The sequence below is a fragment of the Dipodomys merriami genome, unplaced genomic scaffold, assembly GCF_024711535.1.
Source record: "Dipodomys merriami isolate MVZ:Mamm:240054 unplaced genomic scaffold, mDipMer1.0.p SCAF_5, whole genome shotgun sequence".
Lineage (NCBI taxonomy): Eukaryota > Metazoa > Chordata > Mammalia > Rodentia > Heteromyidae > Dipodomys > Dipodomys merriami.
In genome coordinates, this window is record NW_027206068.1 from 62,030,344 (window position 1) to 62,057,811 (window position 27,468).

Genomic DNA, 27,468 nt, shown 5'->3' on the forward strand with positions numbered 1-27,468 from the left:
TCCACTTCCAGCTTTTTGTAGTTAATTGAAGAGTCTTGTGATCTTTTCCGCCCAGGCTGGCTTCAAACCACAATCCAAAAATCTCAGCCTTCTGAGAAGCTAGGATTATTATAGCATCATCACTAAGGTTTTGTTCTTTGTATGTGTGTGTTTGTGGTTGTTGTTGTTGTTGTTGTTGTTGTTGTCGTTGTCTTGTCGGTCATGGGGCCTGAACTCTGGGTCTGGGTGCTGTCCTTCAGCTCTTCAGGTTAAGGCTAGCACTCTACTCTTGAGCCACAGTGCTACTTCCGGCTTTTTCTGCGTATGTTGCTCTGAGGAATCGAACCCAGGGCCTCATGCATGCAAGGCAAGCACTGTACCACTGAGCCACCTTCCCAGCCCTCACCAAGTGTTAATTAATCCTTGGTTTAGGGTATTCATATGACTGAGGGATGGGGTGGACTACAGTTGTTAGAGGAGTTTCATAGAAATGTGCAAGTGACAGTGCTTGTAAATTAAATCTTTGGGCTTTCATGCAGATTTTTGTTTTACTGTGTTCCAAATAGTTTTATTCTTTCAGTGGATTTTTGACTGTTGACTTCTGTTTGCATGGTTTGTATTCTGACAATTTGGTTATCTAAAACATCTAGTCTAAAAGTTGAAGTTTCCAAGTTGAAATAATTTGGAGAAGACTAGCTGAGCTGAATGACATTACCATAGTTCTTCCCCCTTTGGGGTGAGAGACTAGATTCTTTGTAGTCTGTTGATTTCTTTGCCATATGCTGTTTTTGTTTTCTTCAGTAAATAATGTTTATACATGATGTTTTAACCTTGAATTCCTTCTACTCACCTAATGTAAATTGTGTTTCCATTTGTTTTTCTTAACCAGTTTAAATTTATTCTCCATTTTGTTTTTCCTAGACTTTCTAAAATTTTGTAGCATTGCTTAGAACTATTACAGGGCTTGGGAAAAACAGGTAAAACTAATTGTGCTCTATTATCCTTGCTTATGACAAGAGGACAGTGAAATTAAAATTTGCATATTATTAAAGTAATACTTAAATCTTACAATAAAAATACACATCATTTTTGCTTAGAATAGTAATGGCTGTAGCCTCTTTAATTGAGGAACCTGGATTGGCTTGTTTTCCTGGCACGAGGAATTATTGTCACTATTTCTAGAGTACAATTTTGTAAGAATGTTGGTGGAGCTCAGCATACCACCAAAATTCATTTGCCTATTTTCTTTTTGTTGTGTTTCTAGCCCACTTTCCTCTGTTCCCAACTTCCATGGATAACATTCATTTTTCTGCTGGTGTTAAAAATTGACTTTCAATTTCTAATAAGTTAAATATTAAGAATGATTTTGATTGCTATCAAATGATTATTAGTCTGTCCTTAAGAAAAAAACAATACACTCATATAAATGTTTCTTCCCATCAAGAATGTAATTTTTAGATCCAATTCCAAATGACTAAACTTACTATAAAGCCTATTGTAAAACTCATCTGATAGTGGCTTCCATAGCCAAGAAATTAGTAGAGCTTATATTGTAAAAATAAATTTTCTGATAATGTGGAGTGAAAGACCCTCATGAGAAATCTATGCTTTTCTCTCAGATAGAACTCGAATGTTAGAGATCTTGAACTAGATCCCAGTTCGCAATACAAAGCAGAGGAGATTGGTCTTTTGAATTAGAGATTATCATTTAGAAATTAGAGGTGCTAATATGAAATCATGTTCTTTAAATATTTCCAAGCTTTCTTCAAATCAGAATTTTATGTGATACCATTTGACAACTATCAATCAACAACAACAAAAAGAAAAGTTGGTGATGTTGGTAGGATATTTGGTAAGGAAGGAGACCAGTTCTAAGATACCACAGTTACGAAAACATATGTCTTCATTTCTAACCTGCTATGCAAGAGCCATAGTAAACTATCATACATTTGTGTACAACATCCTATTTTGCCCATTCCAGGCATTTTGACATGCAAGTATTGAACCTCAGGAGCAGAGCTAGAGAGGATATGTTAGTATGGGGGAAATGGGAGCTGTTTGCTTATAGGTTTGAAGGTTCAAAAATGTAAATGAAATAGAAACCTCTTTTACTTTTAACCCTGAATGATTTTATTAGTGCAGAGCTAGGAAAAACACTATCAAAAGAGATCAAAGCTCATTTTTCCAGAATGTCTAGTTACTCAGAATAGTCAATAGAAAGCATTTCTTGGATCATTACCTTTTCTTCCCTTCTCCCAAATAGGGATCATGAGTCCTTAAAACCCAGTAGAATGAGTTTTAGATTTTAAACAAGGTAGTTAGTTTTATATATACATCCAGGTCCATTATAAAGAACCATGAGTTGTTGGGTTCCCACAGAACTTCCCTATCCATCATATGTAAGCCTTGGCTGCTATATAGCTCTGGACCATATGGGGAGTTAGCATGATTCTTTAGTTTCATTCACTGCTTAATGAGTACCAGATTAGTTGGCAGGAAAGAAAAACACTCTCTTTAATATTGGGGAGTATAAACAACTATGTGCATGGTTTTGAGCTATATTTTTTAGTGATCTCTTTTTTTTGTGTGGTGAAGCTCTAATCTTAACAGATTAGTGTTTTTAGATTGTTTGCTATACCTTTACAATAGGAAATAAATGGTCATTTCATACATAGCTTATAACCTGTACAGAATTGAACTAACATTAATTTTCATGCCTTAAATCAGTCATATGTAATCCCAGGGGTCTTTGCTTATTTTTGTTTTGCCAGTAAATAAATAAGTCCTGTATATCAGAGGTTTTACAATTTTGGCTTATGCTTTAGGTCCTTTTCACTTGTGTAGTGATTTTAAGTTAGAGAAGATAACTAGAATAAGTCTCAATTCTATTGTAGCTGGCAAAGTTTTATAAAAATTCAGTTGCAACCAAAGAAAGGATCTTAAATCATCAAAGCCATGCTAGTGTGTATTTACAAGTGGCTGTTTAACATGTTGCCTTATGGTTTCATTGAATTGAAATGGGAAGCTGTGGAGACAAATATGTGGCTTTATATCTTTTTAATTGCTTGCTTTAGAAGTTCTGTGCTACTTCTGCCTTAGTAAAGACTTGGCTTAGTTTTACATGTACGTGTTAGAACCAAATACAGAGTTGTAAGACCTGGGGAAATAATTGTCAGCCCAGTGCTGAACTGGATAATAATACAAGATTATATATGAGTAGTCTTCTATGTGGGAAGATGTATTTTCTAGCCATGTATTTGATCTTCGTAAGATCCCCTCCCTCAAAAACAAATAATTTTGATGACTAACCAGTAAAAATTTTGAACCATCTATTTAGAAAAATAAAAATGGATTTTTTCCCCCTAACCATTACCTTTAGTCAGCTTGCTTTTTCACTTGTGTGAAATACCTTTTGGAGTGAATTAAGATTATATGTGTAATACAATTGCTCTCAGATCAATTTAGAAGTTGCAAAATAATGTGAGCAGATTTCTTTGTAGATATGTGTATATCTGAATTGTTTTCTTCTTTTTCTTTTTCTTTTTCTTTTTGGTCGGTTGTGGGCCTGAACTCTGGGCCTGGGTGCTGTCCCTTAGCTCTTCAGTTCAAGGCTAGTGCTCTACCACTTGAGCTACAGAGCCACTTCCGGTTTTCTGATGGTTTATTGGAGAAAGGAGTTTCATGGACTTTCCTGCCAAGGCTGGCTTTGAACCTGAATCCTCAGATCTTAGTCTCCTGAGTAGCTAGGAGGTGTGAGCCACCAGTGCCTGGCTTTTGTTTTCTTCTTAAAGAGATTCATTCCTTTACTGCTACTTCAAAACCTGAGTGTAATTGTCTTTGCCCTCAGAAGAATACAGGAGAGCTAGGGGCTTCTTACGTTTTTGTTGTTGTTGTTGTTATGTTTTTGGTTTTGGTTTTTTTAGTCTCGAGAATAAAACAATATTCCATTTTCCTAAGGTGATGTATTCATACGTCACTTGGGAAAGATGTTAAAATTTTTCTAAAGTCAACTCATAAATTTTATAATTGGCAAATACTTGGTGGCCAGTAATTAGAAATTCTGATAGAATTTCAGAAGTATCTTCAAAAAGATACTTAGGGGGCTGGGAAGGTGGCTCAGTGGTAGAGCGCTTGCCTTGCAAGCCTGAGGCCCTGGGTTCGATTCCTCAGCACCATATAAGCAAAAAGAAAAAAGCCGGAAGTGGCGCTGTGGCTCAAGTGGTAGAGCGCTAGCCTTGAGCTGAAGAGCTGAGGGACAGCGCCCAGGCCCAGAGTTCAGGCCCCACAACCGGACCAAAAAAAAAAAAAAAGATACTTAGAAGCAAAATGATGCTAGAAATTAGATTGAGCTCTGTCATAGCCAACCGAGCCTCTTCTTTGTGGGTCACTTTCTTGGTGCTGCAGCAAATCTTCCCTGTGAAGGCCTTCTCCTGGCCTGGGAACATGTTGTGACAGCTGCCAGCAAATGTAGTGTTAAAATATCCTTTATGTAGCTATAAAAGAAAAAAACATTTCTTGATGATAAAAAATACAGATTACAGAAAATTAGGAAATTACTAAATTTTTTTTTCTCCTGACTTTTTCACATTATCAAACATGGTAAAGTAAAAAAAAGAAATTAAGTTAGCTATTTTCATTGTCTTCTACTATATGTATGCAGGGAAGACCAGGTTGTAAACGTATTTCCTTATAGTTTCCTTTGCTTAGATTTCTTAAATATAACCCTTCTCTAGAGATTGTGAACATAATTCTATTGATGAGTCTTTGAGCTTGAAGTATGGCTACAAGATACTGTCCACCAGCTGTTGAGACCTACTTGTCAGGTCAATGGAAATTTCATCATTAATACTCATTTGAATTCTTTTTTCTTTTTTTTTTTCTTTTTTTTTTTTTTTTTGGAGGGGTCCGGTCATGGGGCCTGAACTCTGGGCCTGGGCACTGTCCCTCAGCTTTTCAGCTCCAGGCTAGTGCTCTACCACTTGAGCCATAACGCCACTTCCGGCTTTTTTCTTTTTGCTTATGTGGTGCTGAGGAATCGAACCCAGGGCCTCGAGCATGCAAGGCAAGTGCTCTATCACTGAGCCACCTTCCCAGCCCCTCATTTGAATTTTTTTAACTCTTAAGTACCACCAAAGGCACACAGACTTATTTATACCATGAGGAGCATTCTGTTGTGGATGGGCTGTTTTGTATGGCCATATTAAACCTGCACACAAAAGGCATGAGGAACTTTTTATACAGACAGTATGAACGTAATGTAAGAAATCAGTGGATTAATAAGTTCCTTATCATGGCTAAGCAAATGTCTCTCAAAAAACTTGAATTTCCCTAAATATCAGCTCACTTTTGCATTCAGTCACTCTTGGTATGTGAAGAACACCAACTTGTTAGGTTGTCGTTTTTCCTTCCTCTACCCTCTTGCCACTTCTGTGGCCATGCTTCTAAAGTACCTGCATTACGAATGGAAATAACATCTGGAAGGTTGGTATGTACTAGTTGGAGCATTTAAACAGTATTTTGAGGGGATTCAAATCTCTTTAAAACATCATTGTTTTAAGTTATTGCTGGGCTGTGATGAGTTATTGAGTCTTTCCCATCCCCTTCATGATCTTTGGTTCACCTTTTGTCCTATTCATATGGACATTTTAGGATTTCTTTTCAGTACAAGTAATTTTCTGATTCAGGTTTGATACGTTATCACCACTTTGTGAATAAATGAGTGATATGATGAATGATTGCAATTGTAGAATTGTATGTAATGTACATATGCAGAAAGAATATTTTGTTCATTTTCTTAATAAAATTATATATGGACACAGGATGTCATGCGTTTTCCAAAACTCGTCAGCATTTAAAATATTTGTGTATAGTTTTTGTACTTTGCCCTCAAAGGGTGTTTTATTCAAGTGCACATGTTCTTGACTTTGTGACAACTCCAGACTTCTGGAGTTGTCAGCTACTTATTCAAAAATACATTGTTTTCTTTATTTACAAGTCAAATAACCCACATCTCACCGCATAGTTCTCATTTCTAGGGTGTTTCTTTGTGTTCTCAAAACGGGAAAACATGAGGTACAGTGATAAGGCCCTTTCCTTGGTTAATCCAAAGAACTCAAAGGGATCAAAATAAGACACCTTCACAGCAATAAGCTTCATATGAGATGAGTGTGGTGATGTATGTCAGCTGTGAGGTGGTACTTTACACCACCTGTGCCTGTACTCCCTTGACTTTTTCTAAGATACAACCACAGTATACAGTATACATAGAAACTGGTGGTGGTATGGGGTAGTAGTGGGGGAAGTGGGAGGGAAATACCGGGCCTATGCTATAGGTCCTGGTAGAGGTTGAAGTCTTGGCAGAGGCTGTTCACTTTCTCTAACACTGCACTGCCTGTTATATGTCTTAGAAAAAAAGAATGAGTGGGACTATGTTGTAGGCCATATTTGGAGTTACACTGCCATTCCTGCCCTTCAGGTGGCCTGTCCACTGGGCTGTTTTGGCTAATTGGAAAACCCCAAATGGAAGACTGCTATACTTGGTCACTTAACTTGTGGCAGAGAATGGGCAGCCTTGGAGACATTGAATTGTTATCTCCATATCCACAAACTTTATGTAGTGTTCAGTAGTCTTGAAATTGTCTATAATTTGCAGGTCTTGCTTGCCAGGGACACTGGAAAATGCTATCTTAGTATTTACCACTAATGTTCATTTAGAGTAGCCAGAGGCAAACTTTGAAAGGACAGTATACAATGTGAAGTGTGAATGTCAGACATTTAGAATGCCAACAGTGAGAGCACCTTGGTAGGGGACAGGGAACAGGGTCAGTGACTGCCTCAGGAAGAGAAGTCTTAGATCCAACTTGTGGCCATGATAAACTGAGTCACTGCTAGAACAGTATGCTTGAGCCAGGCCAGGGTCCTGTGGGAGTTGTTGGCACTTATGATAGGGTCCTTTCTGTATTATTGGTGCACTCATCAAGTAACCCTCAAAATACCCTGGCCCAAGTCCGGCTTCAGCGTGTCTGCTGCCTGTCAGCACTCTTAGGTGAAAGAAATCACACAGTAACATCAGTCTTTGTAGCCTAAAGATGAAATGAATTTTGTTTGAACTGAAAGGTGAATGTAGAAAATGTAGCGTGGAAGGGAAAAAAATGGAGTCAAGGCTTAAGACTCATTACAGTGGCTATGCAAACCCAGAGGATAATTAGTCTCTCATTTCTCCTTGTCAGGTATTATTTCTTTTTTTTTTTTTTTTTTTTTTAAAACATAGTTAGGTTTTTATTTTATTTTTTTCTTTTTTGTTTTTTTGCCAGTCGTGGGGCCTGAACTCTAAGCCTGGGCGCTGTCTCTCAGCTCTTCAGCTCAAGGCTAGCACTCTACCACTTGAGCCACAGCGCCACTTCCAGCTTTTTTTTCTGCTTATGTGGTGCTTAGGAATCAAACCCAGGGCCTCCTGCATGCAAAGCAAGCGCTCTACCACTGAGCCACCTTCCCAGCCCATGTCAGGTATTATTTCTTATGATAGGGAAGTGTTTTGTAAACTAAGATGGAGGCAAAAGGAGAGATTTTGTGTCTAGTAACCAAAATAGACCAACTCAGCCTGGTAGTCATTTCCCTCCCGCAAGCTGGGAATGTTTCCCTGTCCTGGAAGGGGCAGGTGACAGTACCACCCCCTCAGTGCTTTCTCTGTACCTGTAGGACAGACAGGCAAGTAGAACAGATCCTTTTATGGGCAGAAACGGCCAGAACAGAGCTGCTTGTCTTACATTTTTATTTGTGTTTGTCTCTTGGCCTGTGTTTCTGTTCTGCTCAGAGTTCAGAGCTCCCAGGGGGATTATTTGGTAGTGGTGACTCATGGTTGTATCCAAGGCAGAACCGAGGAGAGCAAATGTATAAAGAGTAAGACAGCCTTGGGGAGACACTGAGGTGCTTGCTCTTAGTTAAAATCCTGGCCAGCCTGGAGTGGTGTGAACTGTCACCACCTCCAAAGTCCTCTTTGTCCAGCTTCTCCCTTATCTCTCCTCTACCATCACAGATCAGGAATCATCAAGACCAGGCTTGCTTTATGCATGGAGTTAGGGGTGATAGAGACTTGATGTGTTTCACTAATGAAGCACAGTTAAAGAATTTAAGCCAATTGGAGCAAAATACTAAGACTTGAACAAACTTAGACAAAAGCATTTTAATTGACAGTGTACAATTTTCCAAAATATATTTTGTAAGAAAATGCAATTATATAGTCTTTACAAACAAGTCTCTCTTATAAATTCCAGTGTACTTCAGACCCCTGTCCACCAAGACACTTGTTCCCTCCATCTCCTAGGCAAACTACTTAACATTTCACTAGTAACAAGAAAACCCCTGTGAAATGGGAACCCTCTCTTCCCCAATGTTGGGTTTTCAGTAGACCTGAGGGACTCACCTAGTGGCAGCAACAAAAGTTGCACCCTGGTTTTGCATGTCTTCTCTGCCGTTTCCTATCTTGTTCCCTTTGATCCATGGATCTGCTAAATGCAAGCTCAGTTCAGCTGTCTGGGCAGAAAGATCCAAATGCCCCGAGGAAATTATAAGGACCAGTAGCATTACCATTTTTGCCTTCATCCTCTCCCCCATCTTGCCAAGAATTTGGGGGAAGGAATGATACCTATGTTCTGGTGCCTTGAGTGGCAGACCTTCAGAGGACATTAAGTTCATGGACTCAGGTTTTAACATTGTTTCTGTCACTGCCTGTATAATTTCAACCAATTTGCTACCTTTGTGGATATCAGAATTACTCCAGCCTAAGCAACTGACTCTAGCCCTCACTACAGTGGTACTGGGACTTTTTAAAATTAAAGCCCTATATATAAGATACATACATATTTATCACCAGTTGTAATTTTTTTCTAGTAATAGACATTTACATCCTTGTTCAGAGGGGAAAATAGCTGTTTTAACTAACCTGTTTTTTCAAAGTATTCACTTTAAGCAGTGAGGGGAAAATTAATATGTGGCTGTAATATTTACATTGTCATAAAATATGAATGTGTTTAAACTTGTTCTTCCAAGTTTTTAGTGTATTCTCCCCACCCCCAGTGATAAAGCTCAAGCTTTCTTTAGAAAGGGAAAAAAACCGGAAATACCTAGATTGAAGCAGACTCTAGTCTGTACCTCCTTTGTAAGCAGGAATGCTCAGTGCCTGGCAGGATTCTCCCAAGAGCTTGCCTTCTGTGTAGTCCCAAACTACTCAAGCCTGTGCTTTTTGCAGCTTTGAGGAAACTAGTTTGCCACTGTAACAGCGCTAATTTCTTTGGTACAACTGATTGTAAAGTCTTGATGAGGCCCTGGTGTTCCTCTTACCTCTTCTTGGTCCAGATTATCAGAGCACCGAAAACCCAGTGAAGGTGAAGAAAGAAGACTCAGAGATGCTGCTGCTATGACCTATCGATGGTATGCTGCTGGTATGACCCATGATATTTAAGTGACAGCAAGCCAAGACCAGGTAGCTAATTCTAAAATGGTGCTCAAAAAAGCAACACAAATTAGATGTAAGTAAGGAACTTTAGGTCATCCTCAAGCTTCCTCAGGCTCACGGTGGGCCCCGGCATGGTCATTCCTCTTTACCAGATAGCATTTCTGCTCCCTCCTGCTGACATTGGGCTTTTATCTGAAGCATGTCAGTTACAGCCTTTCACCAGTTTGAGGGAAAAGTTTTCAGTGTCAAAAGCACTGCTTTCTATCCTAACCCATCTCTACCTCTTAAGAGAAGCAGGGCACGTGTTTAGACCCTGTTTTGCCGTACTTAGCATCTCTCAACTCTTGGGAGACTCTGGGGCTTCCTTATTAACCCCTAGAGCATTAGAGCAGTTACTGCTATAAAAAAGGGACCAGGCCCCTGTGAACTCCACTGTTTTTTAAGTAAGCTGCCCCAAAGTCCAGAGCTGGTTCCAAGGAATTTACACCCGGGAGCGATAGATATGTCACAAGTTCAAAATTTCATACAGGGGAACTAGATGAAACTTCCCTATGTCTAGTCTGCAGGAACCTACAAGGCAGCTGACTGCTCAGCTTATCAATACTGTGCTGAGATACTGAAATGGCTTTGTGTTTCCCTGAGATGCCACCAGGAACTAGTGAAAATTACAGTGGCCCCACCAAGAACAGAGAAGAGCAAAGCCTAGCTGTAGGCCCAGAGAGTGGGAAACTGTCATGTTAGTAAGATTCACTGCACTGTGTGTTCTAAACCTTCCTTTCTCTTTGGCAGGAGAAGCCAAATTAGTGAGATTAGTCTCCATTGTTCAAGCTTTGGCAGTGGAAAGCTATTAAACAAACAATACTCAGCAACTTGAAAAGTCCCTGATTCCCTGTGAAACAATAATGCCCAACTTGTAGCTGTTTCAATGGATTATCTATTGAGATGCATTTGCTGATCAAGGCCCTGGGATAGATCTGTTCTCTAGACTTGTTCTTTGACACCAGGTCTTCCTCATGGATTCACCCCATCAGCGAGCAGTGAATTAAAAAAAAAAAAAAAAAAGGCATCTTGTTTTCAGTAGTTGCTATAGATTTTAAGTCCCTGGTAGGAGATATTGGAGAATGTCTTCAAGAATTGCCTTGGAATAGGCTAGTGTTAGTGCTGAGTCCCAACTTGGCTGCCATGAGCTGTTTAACCTGGGATGAGAAGCAGCCCCTTCTCACCTTCCCATCCCTGAAGCAGACCTTTCATGGGGTGTGAGGTAAGTCTCAATCTCATTAGGCAAATGCAGGGAAATCAGAACCAAACAAAATCCAGAAAGGGGGGGGGGGGCTGGGCTAATTGTAGGGACTCTGAGATACAGTGAGTAAAGCAAGGTAAGTGAAGATGTGGGGAGTGGAAGGTAGAAGGGACACTAGAAGACAAGTCTGGGGTTGGACATGGAAATTCAAGGAGTATCCTTTGAACAATCAGATCCCACAAGACAGGATACAGACCTGTTGTCCTTCCCACCCCTTGGAGTATCATCCCCTGCCTGGGAGAGGCCTGGGTGAACACAGCAATGTGACATGATACAAACAAGGGAGGACTATTTGCCACCAAGTGACCCTATGCAAGTTACTTGGCAAGTCTTTTCGGGCCTTAGTCATCTCACCCACAAAATGATTCTATAGAGGACCTCTAAACTCCCTTACATGGCTTTCTCCTCTTCCTCTTAGTCACCTTCCAGCAGCTCTGAACTCAGGCACTACAGGATTGTTTTATAAGTGGAATCTAGACATAATGTGATTTGTTTGCTTGAAAAGGAAAAAATTAAGGCCCTGGGGGATTAGGAAATGGTAATCCTCAGAGTCCACACTCTCTCCGTCTTTCCCTTCTCTAATAGAGAGGAATTTTCCTCCTCGGTCCAAATGGCACTTCAGGTGGTCAATCGAGCTCTGATGCTGTTGGGAGGTGGTCAGCAGACCCAGTTAGAGGTGTGTATCTTCTTCCTCATCGAAGTCATCCTTAGTCAGGTTGTCCAGGGGCACGATCCAGCTGTCTCCCAGCTCCCCGTTAAGGTTGACTACCTTCTTCTCTTGCATCTCTGAAGTAGTCTCCATCACTTCCAGGGTTGGGTTGTCATGGTAGCCATTCTCCACTGTCTGCAGCTCCTCTGTCAGTCGTTGCTAGAGTGGGCACAGGGACCCCAGGAGAAAGGGTAATTTGGGAGGGCCATGAGACTTAATAGTCTTAATATAGCATACCCTCATTCATCCTAGGGACCCCCATTAAACTTAAGCATTGACATTGCTTATATGTGGGACTGGCTGCTCCTTCTTAACTTGGTCTCTCAGACTTGCTTGTATCCTTAAAAATTTCCCAACAGGTCTCACCTTTGCCCAGGTGGCAAACTTGTGACATCAGTGGAAAGAGATGTTTGAAGAGAACTTTTTGTTTCTCAGCTCTTTAGTATTCTTAAACCAAAACACTTCAAGCTCCTATCTTGCCCCATAGGAATGTGTGGGCAAGACTGTAAGACATCACCCTCCCTTTTCCTTCCTCCTTCCCCTCCCCCCACCCCATTTATGCAGGAGACCATTCTGAAGCTCAAAGAAACTTGTGGCTAACTCAGGGTCACACTGTGAGTGCAGACTGAGCCAGAGGTTTAATTAGACCCTGTCTTTCTGCCTCTAAAACCCTGCTCTTCTTCCCAACCATGCCTTCCTCTCCCAGGTTGGATGCAAGCAGGCCTCTCGGTGGGCATGCAAGGCTCTCCCTGCCAGAAGAATCCAGGCCCACTCACTTTCCCCTTCATCACACAGAGTGAGGAGGTGAGGGATCGTCCAGTGATAGAGCTGCTCCCCTGGCTTACCTGGTCCTTCCTCTGGGAAAGGCGCTGGTGGCAGCAGCCATAGAGGGCTGCAACAAGCAGCAAGAAGCAGGCCATGCAGACAATGGTGATGATGAGGGGTATGCTGAGGTGGTCCTCATCATCTATGGGGCTGTCATTTCCCAGCTGCATGTCACTGACTCCCGCCTGGCCAGGAAAAATAAGTTACATACCCAAAAGTGGAGTTTGGGGCTCATCTGTGTGAACCCAGATTCATTCACGGGCTCATCTGTGTAGGATCTGCCAGCTTCCCCTCATGCCCCCATAGGCCCTCAGACCGTGCATGGTGTAGGATTTCTCCACACTGAGGGCACTGTGCTCCAGGCAGTGCCTGACAGCCTCTTACCTCTTTTAGGACATCCCACTTGTCCCTCAGCCGTTCATACACATCCTTGGGAGGCAGTTTTGCTGTGGATGAGAGGGAGAGCTGCTGCCTACAGGTCCAGCTCCAAGTGAGATGGTGAGGATGAAAATGAGTCCCCAAGAGGACATACTACATGTGTCCCAGTCTCTTGTGTCCCCAGGGAGGATACATGGTTTGACAACTCTTTGGAAACAGGAGCCCCACTGACCCACAGTGAGACTCCTGGACTACCACCTCCTTCCCCATTCCCACCCACCCAGGCCTGGGCCCCGGCACCTGACTCACTTTCAATAGTTATTCCTTTCACTGCCACGGCCTGGCTTTCTAGAACACATGCCAGCGTTAGAGTGCACTCATCTTGAGCCGGATTGAAGTTGGCTTTGACTGACTGGCACAGCAGAGAGACGAGCTTGTCATCTGGAGGACTCCCTGCCTGTTGTGGAGAGAACAGATGAGAGCGGCGGTGTGGCAGTCTCTGGCCACTCTGAAACAGATCCCCTTCTCACGTTCCCTCCTGGGCCAGTCTGCCTTCTCTGCTTTGTTCCAGCCTCTTCCCCTCACTTCTCAGTCTGTTTATCTTCTCCCTAGTACCCTGTAAGTACTCCATCAGAACCGGTGCCATGCCCTGCCTCTCAAATAGAAGGGGCAGGAGAGGCCTTGCACAGCACACACCACTACCAATAAGAGAATCCCTGAACCTGCCTCATTCCCAGCCAAGGCTTCAGGAGGTGATGGCCGCAGCTTTCAGCTCAAGGGGGACTGTCCCCTAAATGTCCCTGACCCTTCCCTAGGCCAAGGCTGAGGTGACACACAAGCTGACAGGGAAAGCAAGGTACCACTGAGGGGGGCAGTATAATAGCGGGGGTCATTATAAGCCCTTATAATTATAAGGGCTGTGTAAGATAGTTTACACAGCTGTAAGTAGAAATGACATAGCAGCATGATTTTGAAGCTGAGGGTGTGGAATAAAATTTGACAACTTTTACCCCACCTACCAAGTCATCAGAGCTTCTCTTCCTGCCTCTCTGACCTGATTGTGGAGTGAGAAGCCAAGATGAAAGAAAGGACTTAGGACCAAATCTAGGTATGAAGCCTTGGGGGGGGGGGGGGGGAGAGTAGGGGGAGAGGTTGAAAACAAAAAAAATCTCATTTGGAGCCTGGCACCAGTGGCTCACACCTGTAATCCTAGTTACTCAGGAGGCTGAGATCTGAGGATTATGGTTCAAAGCAAGCCTGGGCAAGAAAGTCCTTGAGACTCTTATCTCCAATAAAACACTTGAAAACTGGAAGTGGCACTATGGCTCAAATGGTAGAGTGTAGAGTGCTCGCCTTGAGCTGAAGAGCTGAGGGACAGCCCCCAAGCCCAGAGTTCAAGCCCCACAAATGACCAAACAAACAAACAAAAAACCACACCTCATTTGGAGCTCTTGATCTTCCTACCTCAGCCTCTTAAATGCTGGGACTAAAAGCATGTGCCACTATACTTGGCTAGTCAAAGATTATCATGGAGCTTGAACTCTGGGCCTAGGCAATGTCCCTGAGCTCTTCAGCTCAAGGCTAGTGCTCTAACACCTTGAACCACAGCGTCACTTCCAGTTTTCTAGTGGTTAATTGGAGCTAAGAGTCTCACAGACTTTCTTGCCCAGGCTGGCTTGAACCGAGATTCTCATATCTCAGCCTCCTGAGTAGCTAGGATTACAGGTGTGAGCCACCAGTGCCCAGCTAGTAAAGGACTTTGAGGCCTGGATTTCCTCAAGACTCACCTCAAAACCTCTGGGGTTTCTCCCTACAACTTCCTTAAGCTTTATAAATCCCCACCCAACCTCAAGAAGGGATCTAGGTCTTTCTTCTCAAGCAAAGGGGAGAAAATGCTTCTTATAAACACACCCTGCCAGATTCAGCTCAATGATTATCTCCAGATAAATCTTAATGCCATGTCTGCCTTATCCTAAAAGCCCAATCTCAAGAGAATTCTGCACCTTTTAAAAACCCTCATAATAAAAAAAAAATGTACGTCTGTAAGGTTTACCTGGACATTCAAAAGAAAACAAAGGGGGAAAACACAGGCAGAGTCCAAGTTCTCCAACCTGTAGAAAGTCCTGTTCTGGCCAAGGATAGTCATGAAAACAAGCACTGGCCAGGAGAGGGCAGCAGTGAACCACTACTAGGCTCTAGGTCTTCTCACAGCTTAAGGGCTCAACAGGTGACACAATAGGAGGCTGCCTGTCTGAAGGCAGCTGCATACAGTTATACCCTCTCCTACAAATGTGCTTTTATGCACACACACACACCACCAAAGTCCAAGAACTATAGGTTCAGCATAGAACCGTGGCTCCTCAGGTTGTAGACTGGTTGAAAGCTGAGGCACCTAGAGAGTGTAGGACCTAGAAATACAAAACCACTAGTAGAACAGAGTATTTGTTAGGCAGACTTTTTTTGGTGTTAGTATTGGAAATTGAACTCCGCACCTCTCATTCCACCACTCAAGCCATACCCTAAGTCCTTTTGCACTCAGTTTTTCAGATATGACTCAGTAACTACATGACTCACTTTGGACTTGCAATCCTCCTATGTCTACCTCTAGAGCAGCTGGACTTTTACCACTATGAAAAACCTTTTAAACTCTCATTTCCAAAAAGGCCAACTTACTGAAGTCATACTAGAGCTACAGGAAAAGAGCAACTAGGAGCAGGGTCTCCTGACTGTTCAGTCTACAAAGAAAGTCAGGTTCTAGTCCTGTGGCAGTTCTGTGCATGTGTCTTGACTTAAAGTGTGAACCTTGATTTGTTGTGCTGTAACAAGCGGGAAGAGACAATCCCTGTGGAAACCCACGGCTCCGTCCCTTTGAGAAGGAACCCCGTGCCCTCTGCCTCGCTTGCCTTGCTGCTCACAGGGTGTGCCGGGGCTGTCAGGGGTTACTCACGCAGAAGCTGGCCGTCGTGAAGTTCAGAATGAGCAAGTCATCACTTGGCTTTACAGCAGGATCACATTTTACCTAAGTGTGAGATGAAGGTTCAGATCCAAAGTCAGCAGATCTAGACTCTTCCCTCCCCATGGTGAGTGGGTGACAACAGGAAGGTGGAGCACATGGCGATCTGGGTGTAGCCGGTGGTTATCTGTGAGCTTGGGCAAGGGGGAAGAAGGGAGCTAATAGACTACGGTTCCCCCAGGCCCAGCCATGGCCCTGAGCCGGGGAAAGAGAAACACTTTTCTTGTGGTCCGGGCTCTCTTTCTTGTCCTGCCTCTGCGGGAATTACCTTGTTCTTCCCAACAGTCCACGTGGGAGAGGGGGTACTGAAGCCTTGGGGAGCGGTTGGAGCCAACTTAGTGTTGAGCCCTGTGGGCTCCCAGAAAGCAGGTGTGGCCTGAGTTCTTGCTGCAGAGCTGGTGGGCTGCAGTGCCACAGAGATAGATGGTTCTGGGCTGGGTAGCATCTGGCTGAAGGGCTGCTGAGGCCCTTGAGAGGTGCCTGGCAGTGCTGTAATGGCAGAGAAGAGGCTATGAGGAGAGTGGGTGATGGATGCCCTGTGGAGCAAAGGACAGTTTTGTCACTCCCGAGTTAAGAGCTGGAGTTAGCAGGCTCTGAGGAAGAGGTGCCATCATTAACCTATTTATGAACAAGAAAGCCAAGGCTATGAGGGCTCAACGATTTACCCATGATCATGTACCCACAGATGGCACAGTGAGGACTGAGATTTGCCAAGTTCAGAGCCTTACTAGAGGGCCAGGACACCCTCTCCCCATGTGGAAGGCTGTACACTGCAGGATGTACCTGTGTCACCTGAGAAATGCCAGGCTCACACCTGGAAATTCTCAGACAGTGGACTGAAAATCTTCAAAACTCATGGGAATTTATTTACTAGATGAAGACAAAAGTGGTTCGTACTTTGGATCCCTGCTATACTTGAAAGGCAGTGACTAGGAAGGTGATGTTAGCTAAAACAAAATGTTAGCAAGACCCTAACCCAACCAGTAAGCCAGGTATAATGGTTCACATCTCAACTGTGTAGGAGGCCATAGGTAAGAGAATTATGGTCTAGGATGGTCTGGGCAAAACTAACTAAAAACTAACCAAAAAAGGCTAGCGTGCCCACTTAGCAAGCAGAAGGCCCACTATAATGGAATGCAAGAGAGAAAACGAAAAAGGGAGGGGAGGGAATGAAGGAGGAAGGGAGGGAGGGAGGGAGGGAGGGAGGAAAAAAAAGAAGAAAAGTAATAGAAAATAGCTGGATTGTAACAGTTCTACTTAGCAAAACATGTTTTGTGCATGTGTGTTATACATGTGTATTTTGGGTGATGATATAACATTGTTTGGTGGGTTGACACCAAACCAGTCTGAAAAGCACTGCTACCTCATGCTGCACTGCCACACGGTCCTGCCTGGGGATGCATCCTGGCTTGTTTAAGTGCTGCCCTGAGCAGGCCAAAACACACTGCCATTGGCACCTACACCCTGCTGGCCACTGCTCAGCCCTGAAAAGGAAACTAAGTCTACGTCTGTAACCGCTCAGGAGAAATCTCTTTCCTCTTTCTGAGCTGGAAAAAGACCACCAAATAGGTTTTCTTTGGGAAGAAACCAAACCCACAACACTGAGGCACTACTTACTGTGTGAGGCCAACATCTCTTGCGTTGTGGGGGTGAGGTCAAGGCTGGATGTTGGACTTGAGCTTGTAGCCTGCATGACTGAGCCTGACTGTCCCTCAGGAGGGCTCTCTGGGGCCTCTGAAGTGACATTAGTCGATGGATGAGGGCTTGTTGTGATGAACACATGAGGAGCAGAGGTTGCAGCCTGTGGGGTCAGCTGGTCTCCTCCCTGAGTGGTCATGGGCTTAGTGGCCACAGGACCATTACTCTGGTCTCCAGAGAGAGTTGAGGCTTTGTCTCCACTCTGGGGGCCTGTGGTTGCAGGGCTGGTTGAGGCCACAGAGGACGCTGGATGCGTAGAGCTGTTGATCTCGGTGCCACTGGCAGTGGTGGGGCTGTCCCCAGTGGGTTTCTTATCCAGGCTGGAGGACAGTGTCGTGAAATTCTGCTGAGCTGCAGCTGATGTCATTTTAGGGGTTGTGGATGCTTTGGTGCCAGTTTCCGGGACTGGCACTGAGACGGTCGTTGAACTACTGGATGTTGGGGCCATGGTGGCCATAGTAGTAGGCTTTTGAGTGGAAGAGTTCTGGTTGCTAGTTGGTGTGGCTGTGGAGTTATCCTGGGACTGGACTACTGTGGACAAGACAACGGGAAAAAAAAAAAAAATCAAGACAGGTTGTTAAGCAGAGCTTTTTTCCAGCTTATCCCATCCCTCCCATTATCCTTACTGCAGACCTGGGTTGTTTGTGGGTCCAGACTTTTCTCCAGAGATCTCTAAAAGGGAAGCTGGGAGTGAAGAGCTCAGTACCGGGAAGATGGCGGTAAACAGGAAGGTGAGGCAGGCAGGTCTGGCTGCAGTGTCTTCTCTGTCCTGGGGTCTGCCACACTCCTCTCCCCACACACCCAGGCATGTGGACCCACAGGGGAATGATGCATGGACTTCCCTGGCCCTGAGGCACACAACCTTTCCCAACAGAGAATGATGGATGGGGGGCTCCACAGACCACTGTCTCAGTCCCACAGCTGGGCTAAGGCAGAGAAGGGCGCAGCATTTGGGCTGTGATTCGCATGGCTAACAGAGGTCACGGAAGGAAGGCCTTATTTAGTTGGCCATTTAGCAATGTGTTTACTGAGGACAGTTTCAAGATGAGTCCAACGTTGGAGCCAACAAATACAATGGAGAACCAGACACACAGCAGAAGTCTGTATTAGACTGATCAGTTGTTGTTATTGATGGTGGTCATGGGGCTTGAACTCAGGGCCTAGGTGCTGGTCCCTAAGCTCTTCTGCTCAAGGAGGCACTCTACCACTTGTGCCACAGCGCCACTTCCAGTTTTCTGTGATTTAGAGTCTCAGGACTTTCCGCCCAAGCTGGCTTTGAACTGTGATACTTAGATCTCAGCCTCCTGAGTAGCTAGGATTACAGGTGTGAGCCACCAGCACCCAGTACCCAGCATTAGACTGATCTTGACAGGGAGGAAATAAACATGAATGGAAACAAAGGGAGAGCAGGAAAGATAGGCCCGGAAAGTGGGCTTGAAATAATCACTAAAAACAAGGCTAAAGCAGGACAAAGGGCTGAGGGGAAATACAGATGTATGCACGAAGTTTAGGGCAGCTCAGAAGTACAGGGCCTGATGGGTAGTAACCTGACTAAACCAGACGTATGTGTGTGCATGTATGTGTGTGTGTGTGTGTGCACATGTGAGTGGGAGTGTCTAGTACTGGGAATTGAACTCGGGCAAGCATCTCTACCACTTGAGTCATGCCCTTAGCTGTTCTTGCGTTTGTTTTTCAGATGGGCTCTCTCACTTTTACCCAGATGGAGACCCTCTTGCTTCACCTCTAAGAAGCTGGGATTACAGGCAACTATCATGCCTTCCCTGCTCATATCAGAATTTGAGAGTAAAATTAGTTTTGCTTTTTTTAAAAAAAAATCATATTCCAGATTGGGCTGGAAGTGTGACTCAAGTAGTAAAATATTTGCCTAGGTGAGTACAAGGCCATGAGTTCAAACCTAATACCTCTACAATAAAAAAACCATAAAACAAAACCTAGTAATAATAATCCCAGATAAAATCAGAGCTAAATTCAGAAATTTTATGCAAAAGTAAGCTTACATTGGGCAACCATCCCCTCCCAGTGCTTACTTCCTTTCTTGCTTACATGCTGTCCTGCCAGGCGCTGACTGCCATACCCCCAAGTGGCCCACATGAGTTACTACTGCTTATATACCTGAATTAGGAATCAAATAAGACCCAGCCTCTGGTACTTGTAGAAACACAAAGTGGACTGACAATTGAGGTGCCACTTCCCTAGATGTATAAGAACTACAAAGTCTTGGAGAGAGAGAATTGTTAGATCGTTCTCTTCCCTCAAATGACATGCATGCCCTCCACAAGGCTTTCAGAAACTTATTTTCTGATTCATTTATTTGATTTTCCTGTTCATGTAGTACTGAGGATTCAAACCCAGAGCCTCATGCATGCTAGGGAAGCACTCTACCACTAAGCCACATTCCCAGCCCTCCTGATTTTTTTTTTTTTTGGTCGGTCGTGGGGGTTGAACTCTGGGCCTGGGCACTGTCCTTGTGCTCCAGCTCAAGGCGAGCGCTCTACCGCCTAAGCCACAGCACCACTTCGGTTTTCTAGTGGTTTCTTGGAGATAAGAGTCTCACAGACTTTCCTGCCTGGGCTGGCTTTAAACTGGGATCCTCAGATCTCAGCCTCCTGAGTAGCTAGGATTACAGGCGTGAGCCACCGGCGCCAGGCTTCCTCCTGATTTTTTTTGGGGCGTCCAGTAGTGGGGCCTGAACTCTGGACCTGGGCGCTGTCCCTCAGCTCTTCAGCTCAATCAAGGCTAGCACTCTACCACTTGAGCCACAGCGCTACTTCCGGCTTTTTTTCTTTTTGCTTATGTGATGCTGGGGAATCGAACCCAGGGCCTCATGCATGCAAGGCAAGCGCTCTACCACTGAGCCACCTTCCCAGCCCTATTCCTCCTGATTCTTATATGCGCATCTTTTCATGTCTCTGGAAAGAAGACCTATTATGTTTATAAGTGTAAGTAGGTCACACTTTCACAGTGGTTTGTGATACAATGGTACATGTCCTAATGGATAGGGGCTTGGTTTTGACTCGATGTAGGATATTACGGGAGAGCTCTGATGTGGCTGCTCTTCACTGGCAGAAAATGCTGCTGAGCTGATTTCAGTAGGATAGAAACCAACTTCCTGATGGTACAGAGACAAGAGTAGAATTTAATTTCCAGGGGAAAAGAAAGAGACAGGTGTGATTCCATCTGGGCAGGAAAAGCAGCAGGAGAGTCAGAACAGGCTTCCTAAGGTTATTTTGCCAGAGTGGCTAAGCAGCCCAGTAGAAATGGATGGCAGCTCCCTGTCCTTCTGGAGACAGCGTGGTGACAGTGGGGACCACAGCCATCCTTTGGGTCCAGAACACCATGTTTTCACAGAGAAGTGCTTCACTCGCAATGCCCCATCTTTTCAAAAGGTAACTGCAACCAACACTCCCCACGTGGTGTCTGAAGACACCAACTTGTGTACTCTCATGGGTCCGAGGTCACAGGGTGAATGGCAGGATGCTGGGGAAGGACCCTTGGCTTCTTCCTAAAAATTCTTAGTGCTCTATGGCCTGTAGCTCTATCGTAATGATCTCAAGCTCTTCAATATATGGCCTCCTTTCTTGTGTCTCTGCTTTGCTACTGGGGATCAAACCCAAGGCCCTGCACATCACTAAACATGAAATCTACCACTGAGATAGATACACCACCAGCCCAGGTATGTATGTACTTTATTTTCCATATTAATGCTGAGGATTAACCAAAGGCCTCATAGACGCTAGGCATGCCCTCCGCCGCCAGGCTAAACCAGCCTCTCCTCTAAGAGGGATGGTAGTTCTTAATCCAGCATGATTTCACCTTAACCCTATTCCATCTGTAAAGGCCTTATTTCCAGTGCTAGTCACATTCGCACCATTAGAGGCTAGTGCACCTCCTAGTTTGCTCCTCATCACCTACTCAGGATCCATAGTTTCAGACATGAGAACCCAATTCTATACTATCATCAGTGAATTTATTAAAAAAAAAAATTAGCAGCTGAGTATGGATGGCTCGTGCCTATAATCCTAGCTACCCAGGAGGCTAATTGCTGAGGATCAAGGTTCAAAGCCAATCTGGGCAGCAAAGTCCATGAGACACTTAGCTCCAATTAACCACCAGAAAGCCAGAAGTGGCAGAGCACTAGCCTTGATCAAAAAAGCCCAGGGACAACACCCAAAACTCTGAGCTCAAACCCTAGGGACTGGTATGTGCACATGCATACTCATGAGCACACCCACATGCACATATACACACAACATACATGATAATTAGTAAGCAAATACCTGAGATAGCTAAGGAGCCAGCTTAAGTCATGCAATGCTGAGATCTCTCTCCAGAACTGGCCTGGTGAGGTCATCCACTCACAAGCACCCAGCACAGGGTGCTTTGATTTGCGCCCCTATATCCCTATTCTGAGGGATATAGTCTTTGGAGATGCTGTTAGTAGGAAGTCTCTCCATTTACTTTTATGACTGAGCACCACAAGGAATCCCATGGGCCCCATCCATATTCCTCCCTGCATTATTTAGCAGCATGTAGGGCTCCTGGCAAAAGCAAATCTTAGAAGCACAATGCCCCATTGTTTTGCCTCACTCAAGTCAATTCTGTGGGAAAGCCATGTGCTCTGAGGGCTATCCTGAGCTAAGGCATTCAAGCATGGCAGATCCACAACAAGCCTGGTTTAGCTCCCTACACCACAGCTCTTTGGTCATGAGCCTACAAAGCAACCAATGAGGGATGGAGAAAGAATGGATATGCACAATGAGCCATCTGGCCCATCAGATTTCTCCCCAGCCTCTCTGGGTGAGACAGGCTACCTCACACAGATACAGCCCACCAATCCCATCGTGAACTGACACTCGTGTGCACTCATTATCCATTTCTACTCCTCCATTTCTAATCATTGATTAGGAGGGCAGCTACCTGCCGATGAATCTGTTCACATGCTTAGCCAGTGGAACTCTTTTTAAAAAAAAACATGGCATGCCTTATGCATTATTAAAAGACCTGGCCATTGAAGAATTTTTATCCCATTCCCCCATCCTCCTCCTCCTCCTCCTCTAGGGTCTTTCCTAAATAGGGCTAGCATCCTACAGCAATCCACTTTTGGCTAGCACCAGCATAGCACCCTATACATCTAAAGCAGGTTGCCTTTTTGACTCCTCGGCTAGCTGGTCACAAAAAGTCTCCTGGAGACATAAGGCACAGGCCTGGTAGGACTAACTAGGCATGCCAGGCACAGGGCCCATGCTGTGAATGCCACATCTTTATTTAGGATCTGTTTAGGTCTGGTCTTACATGTATCTTCAATTTGATCATGGAGAGTTATAAAATAAACTTAGATAAAAGAGCATGCTGGGCGCCAGTGGCTCAGAGCTATAATCCTAGCTACTCAGGAGGCAGAGATCTAAGGATTGCAGTATGAAGCCAGAAGTCAGATCCGGCAGAAGAAAAGTCCCCATCAGACTCTTATCTCCAATTAGCCATTCCAAAACCGAAGTGGAGCTGTGGCTTGAAGTTATACAATGCTAGCCTTGAGCAAAAGAGCTTAGGGACAGTGGCTAGGCCCTGAGCCATACAACCAACCAAAAACAGAGAGAGAGAGAGAGAGAGACAGAGACAGAGACAGAGACAGAGACAGAGACAGAGAGAGAGCATGAACCAATAATGATAAAGAGAAAAATGAATAAAATAGGAACCAAAATACAATGGTATTTAAGGAAAAATAAATAGATTTGGAGATGGAGCTCTTACTATGTAGGCCTAAGACTTAAAAGAGTTTCACTAAGAAGAATAGTGGTGGCTCACACCTGTAATCCTAGCTACTCGGGAGGCTGAGATCTGAGGATAATGGTTCAAAGCCAGCACAGGCAGTAAAACCCAGGAGACTATTTGAGCACCAAAAAAGCCATTCAAGAGGTAGAGTGCTAGCCTTGAGCACAAAAACTCAGGAAAAGCAACCAGGCTCTGAGTTCAAGCCACAGGACCAGCACCAAAAAACAAAAACTAGAGAGTTGGGAAGAACCACTCCACTCTTAGAACAAGAAAGAGCTGAAAAAAGTTGATGACTTTTCTCCAGCCCATCAGAGAACGGAGGTGCTGTGGAAAACTGAAAACAATTTTCTTCAGATGGAGCTGACCCAAGCATTTGCTAAGCTGGAATGAAGTTCAATAGGAACGTCCAGGTGGATGTTTGTTTATTACTATTCTTATTATTATTGGGAATGATACACAAGCACTCTACAACTGAGCTACACCTCCCAGCTCCAGGCAAAACTTCCTAGATCAGCTCCTAGAAGCTGGGTTTGGGTGAGCTTGATGCTCGAGGAGCTACAGATACTGAGCTGTGTCCAGTAGGTCCTCTCTAGAAAGCCTTGAAAAAGCACCCTTGTGAATGGGACTGGCAGAGGGAAGACATCAGCCCATGTTCACACTCCAGAAAATTCCATATCCTTCCATGGAGAATAAAGGGGAGGGTACCTGTCAAGTACAGTAAAACACAATCGATAGCTTGACGATATGGAGGAATCCCATTGCAGCCGGGGAAGAGAACAGGAATGATAATAATAATCTTAAAGTTCCACAAGGGCTATGTGTTAAGTATCACATCTAGAAAAGAGCCAGGAACACTGGTGAAAGCAAAGCCCTGGAGCCACAGTTTCCCGTTGCCTGAGTGAAAATTAATCAGAACTCCAGAGCACGTCCTTCCCCTGCATGACAATGCCAGCCAGTGCTGTGACAATGCAATACTGCTGAGGGGAGCTAGAAAGGGCAGACTCTTGGGTGCAGGAAGAAAAATCCACAACCATGCCAGGAGACAAACTGGGTTTACTTCTGGAGGATTTTGCAGCCCCTGGGACTCTGAAGGTATCCATAGCAACAACAAATTTTAAACCCAGCCCTGCTAGAGTAACACACTCTGACACTAAAGACGTAGTAGAAGAAAGTGTCGTGGTTGCCTATGGCAACCACTAATCTACTTTTTGTCTATGGATTTGCCTACTCTGGACATTTCCTGTAAAATGTTGTCCTGCAGTATGTGGCCTTTGGTGGCTGGTGTCTTTTCCTCCGCTCTAAATCTGAGCTGCTCACTTTTGTTTGCCCAGTTCATCCAGGCTGCACCATGTGTCGGTTCTTTATTCCTTTTTTCCTGCCAAGTGATAGTTCACGGTATGTCTCCACCTCCTGCCCTTCATCCTCTCATGGGTTGTTTTGACTTTTAAGCTGTTGGGGGAAATGCTGCCACGCACACATCGGTGCCCACATGTTTATACAGACATGTGTTTTCACTGTTTTGGAGGAGTTGTTTGCTCTTAGGTAACCATGTTTAACATTTTGAAGAACTGCCAGCCTATTTTTCCAAACTGGTCACATCATTTGACATGGCAACCCGCGGCTTTTTGTGTGGATTCAGTTTTTCCACCACCTCCTCAACAAGTTCATCTTTCATTCTAGCCTTCTAAAGAAGGCACCAAGTCGCCTATCACTGAGATTTGATTTTGATTTCCCTAATGACTAATTAAGCATAGCAGTATCAACAATGGATAATATTCCATGACCAAGGGAGATTCATCTCATGGAGAATTCAGTACTTGACAACCGAGCTGCACAGTTCACCGTAATAAGAAAACGAGGGGGGAAATGACCCTACCCTATGCTTTAAACAGAAACCACCTCTAACTAAACTAGGAATAGAAAGGAACTTCCATCCCCTAATAAATGGGGTCTCGGGTTTCCAGCTAACATCTTCATGGGAAGAGAACACCCTGCCCTCAAGTGTGGGAAAAGGCAAACATGCTCTCTCACCACTTGCAGGGAAAACAAGTCTCTAGATCATTTCTAAAAGAAGGTTTTGTTATTTTCCCAAGTGAACAAAAGAGGGCTACAAGGTATATACAGCCCGGCGGTACAGTGCTTGCCTGGCATGCATGAGTTCCATTCCCAGCACCCCACCATACCCCCAAATAAACCTGGGCAAAAAGACCTAAAAGGAAAACTTTTCAGATATACTAAAGATAATAAACATATCTAAAGATGTTCAGTCTTAGTCACTGGGCAAATGGAGTAGAAATGCAAATTTGCTCAGCTCTTTGTAAAACAGTTTAGCAGCTTTTCCTTTGTTTTGCTGAGGATGAAATAAATCCAGGGCAATACACCTGCTAGGCCAGCATTCTTCCTCTGAGCTGCATCCCAGCCCAGTGTTTTGGGATTGGCTCTCACAATGTATAGCTCAGGCTGGCTTTGAACACTCTCTCTAGCCTAAGGTGGCTTAGAACTGCCATCCTTTTGCCTCCACCTTCTTAATGCTGAGATGGGCATGTACTACCACACCTGGATAACACTGTTCTTTCTTTCGTTTTTTTTCCTTTTTCTTTTTCTTTCCTTTTTCTCTCCCTCCCTCCATTCCATCTTTCCTTCCTTCCTTCCTTCCTTCCTTCCTTCCTTCCTTCCTTCCTTCCTTCCTTCCTTCCTTCCTTCCTTCCTTCCTTCCTTCCTTCGTTCCGTCATGGGGCTTGAATTCCTGGGTGTTGTTCCTTTGCTGTTCCACTTTGAGCCACAGCTTCACTTCTGGTTTTCTGGTGGCTAATTGGAGTCTCCGAGATTTTCCTGCCTGGGCTGGCTTTGAACCAGGATCCTCAGACCTGGGCATCTGGAGTAGCTAGGATTATTAGCATGAGCCTCCAGTGCCCCACCTAGATAGATTTTTCTTTTAAAGTTTAGCAATTATTGGGCTGTGAAGGTGGCTCAGAGGTAGAGCACTTGCCTTGCATGCATGAGGTCTTGGGTTTGATTCCTCAGCACCACATAAGCACAAAGAAAAAAAAAAAAAGCTGGAAGTGGCACTGTGGCTCAAGTGGTAGAGTGCTAGCCTTGAGCTTCAAGAGCTGAGGGACAGCACCCTGGCCCAGAGTTCAGGCCCCACGACCGGACCCAAAATAAATAAATAAAAGCTTGGTTAAAAAAAAATAGTTTAGCAGTATGATATGCTCCAGCAACTCCATTCTTATTTATCCAAAAGAAATGCTAACTGTGGTCACACAAAAAGCTACATGTAGTGGAACACCGGTGGCTCACAGCTGTAATCCCAGCTCTGCAGGAGGCTGGGATCTGAGGATCTCCATTCAAAACCAGCCCAGGCAAGAAAGTCTGGGAGACTCTTATCTCCAATTAACCACCAAAAAACCAGGTGGATCTGTGGCTCAAAGTGGCAAAGCACTCACTTTGAGAAAAAGAGCTCAGGGCCAGCACCCAGGCCCCAAGTTCAAGCCCGCAACCAACAACAGCAACAACAAAACAAAACAAAAACCCAACCTACATGGAATGGAAATGTCACAATGGAGATTTATATAAGAAAACAGCAATATAATTCTTAAGAAGACAAAAGAGGGCTAGAGACTCGGTTCAAGTGGTAGAGCACCTCTGCCTACCAAGACAATGCCCTGACTTCAAACCCCAGAACCATGAGAAGGAAAGAGAGAAGAGACAAAATAATTAAGCAGGTGGCTTGCACGTGAGATGTTGCCAGAAGGCTGATATATTGACTGCTTGGTCCCCAGAGTGTGGAATTATAGGAAAGGAGCAGGACTTAATTGGAAGAAGTAGGTCAGGGAGGGCATGCCCTCCAAGGTATTATCTTGTCTTCCTCTCTTCCTCCTCCCTCCCCTTCCTTCCTGGCTCCATAAGTGACTATCCTCTGCCATCCTTCCACCATGATGCTTGGCTGAAGCCCAGGACCAATGGGATGAACCCAGCTACCATAGGCTGGCACTTCTGAAACCCTGAGGCCTGAAAACTCCTTCTTCGTGTAAGTTGTTTTCTCAGGTATTGTTACCTCCATGAAGTGACTCTCACAAGTGTGTGAAAGAACAACTGCCCATAAACCTGTCTCTCCCTGTCTGTCTTTCTGTCTCTTTGTCTCTCTCTCTTTTTCACACGCGCGCGTGCGCGCGCACACACACACACACACACACACACACACACACACACACACACACACACACACACACACACACACACACACACACACACAAAGTCATGAAGTGTAAAACAAATTATCATTTCATATCCAGGAATTATCATTTCATATCCAGACTGGT

At 44.4% G+C, this 27,468-nt stretch overlaps 1 protein-coding gene and 1 non-coding gene across 2 annotated transcripts in view; both read right to left on the reverse strand.

Annotated features, from left to right (window-relative positions):
* Positions 1 to 8,146: 8,146 nt before the first annotated feature.
* Podxl (podocalyxin like) overlaps positions 8,147 to 27,468 on the reverse strand; it is a 43,895-nt gene continuing 24,573 nt past the window's right edge. Inside the window, exons 3-9 of the mRNA XM_069997372.1 lie at positions 17,276 to 17,887; positions 15,927 to 16,147; positions 15,593 to 15,664; positions 12,955 to 13,102; positions 12,652 to 12,713; positions 12,288 to 12,452; positions 8,147 to 11,601 (exon numbers count right to left, since the gene is read on the reverse strand). Coding sequence (XP_069853473.1) covers positions 11,404 to 11,601; positions 12,288 to 12,452; positions 12,652 to 12,713; positions 12,955 to 13,102; positions 15,593 to 15,664; positions 15,927 to 16,147; positions 17,276 to 17,887 — 1,478 coding nt within the window. The 3' untranslated portion in view covers positions 8,147 to 11,403. The remainder of the gene's footprint in view (positions 11,602 to 12,287; positions 12,453 to 12,651; positions 12,714 to 12,954; positions 13,103 to 15,592; positions 15,665 to 15,926; positions 16,148 to 17,275; positions 17,888 to 27,468) is intronic.
* On the reverse strand, positions 20,169 to 20,238 carry Trnaa-ugc (transfer RNA alanine (anticodon UGC)). The gene has a single exon. It is a non-coding gene; the product is annotated as a tRNA-Ala (tRNA).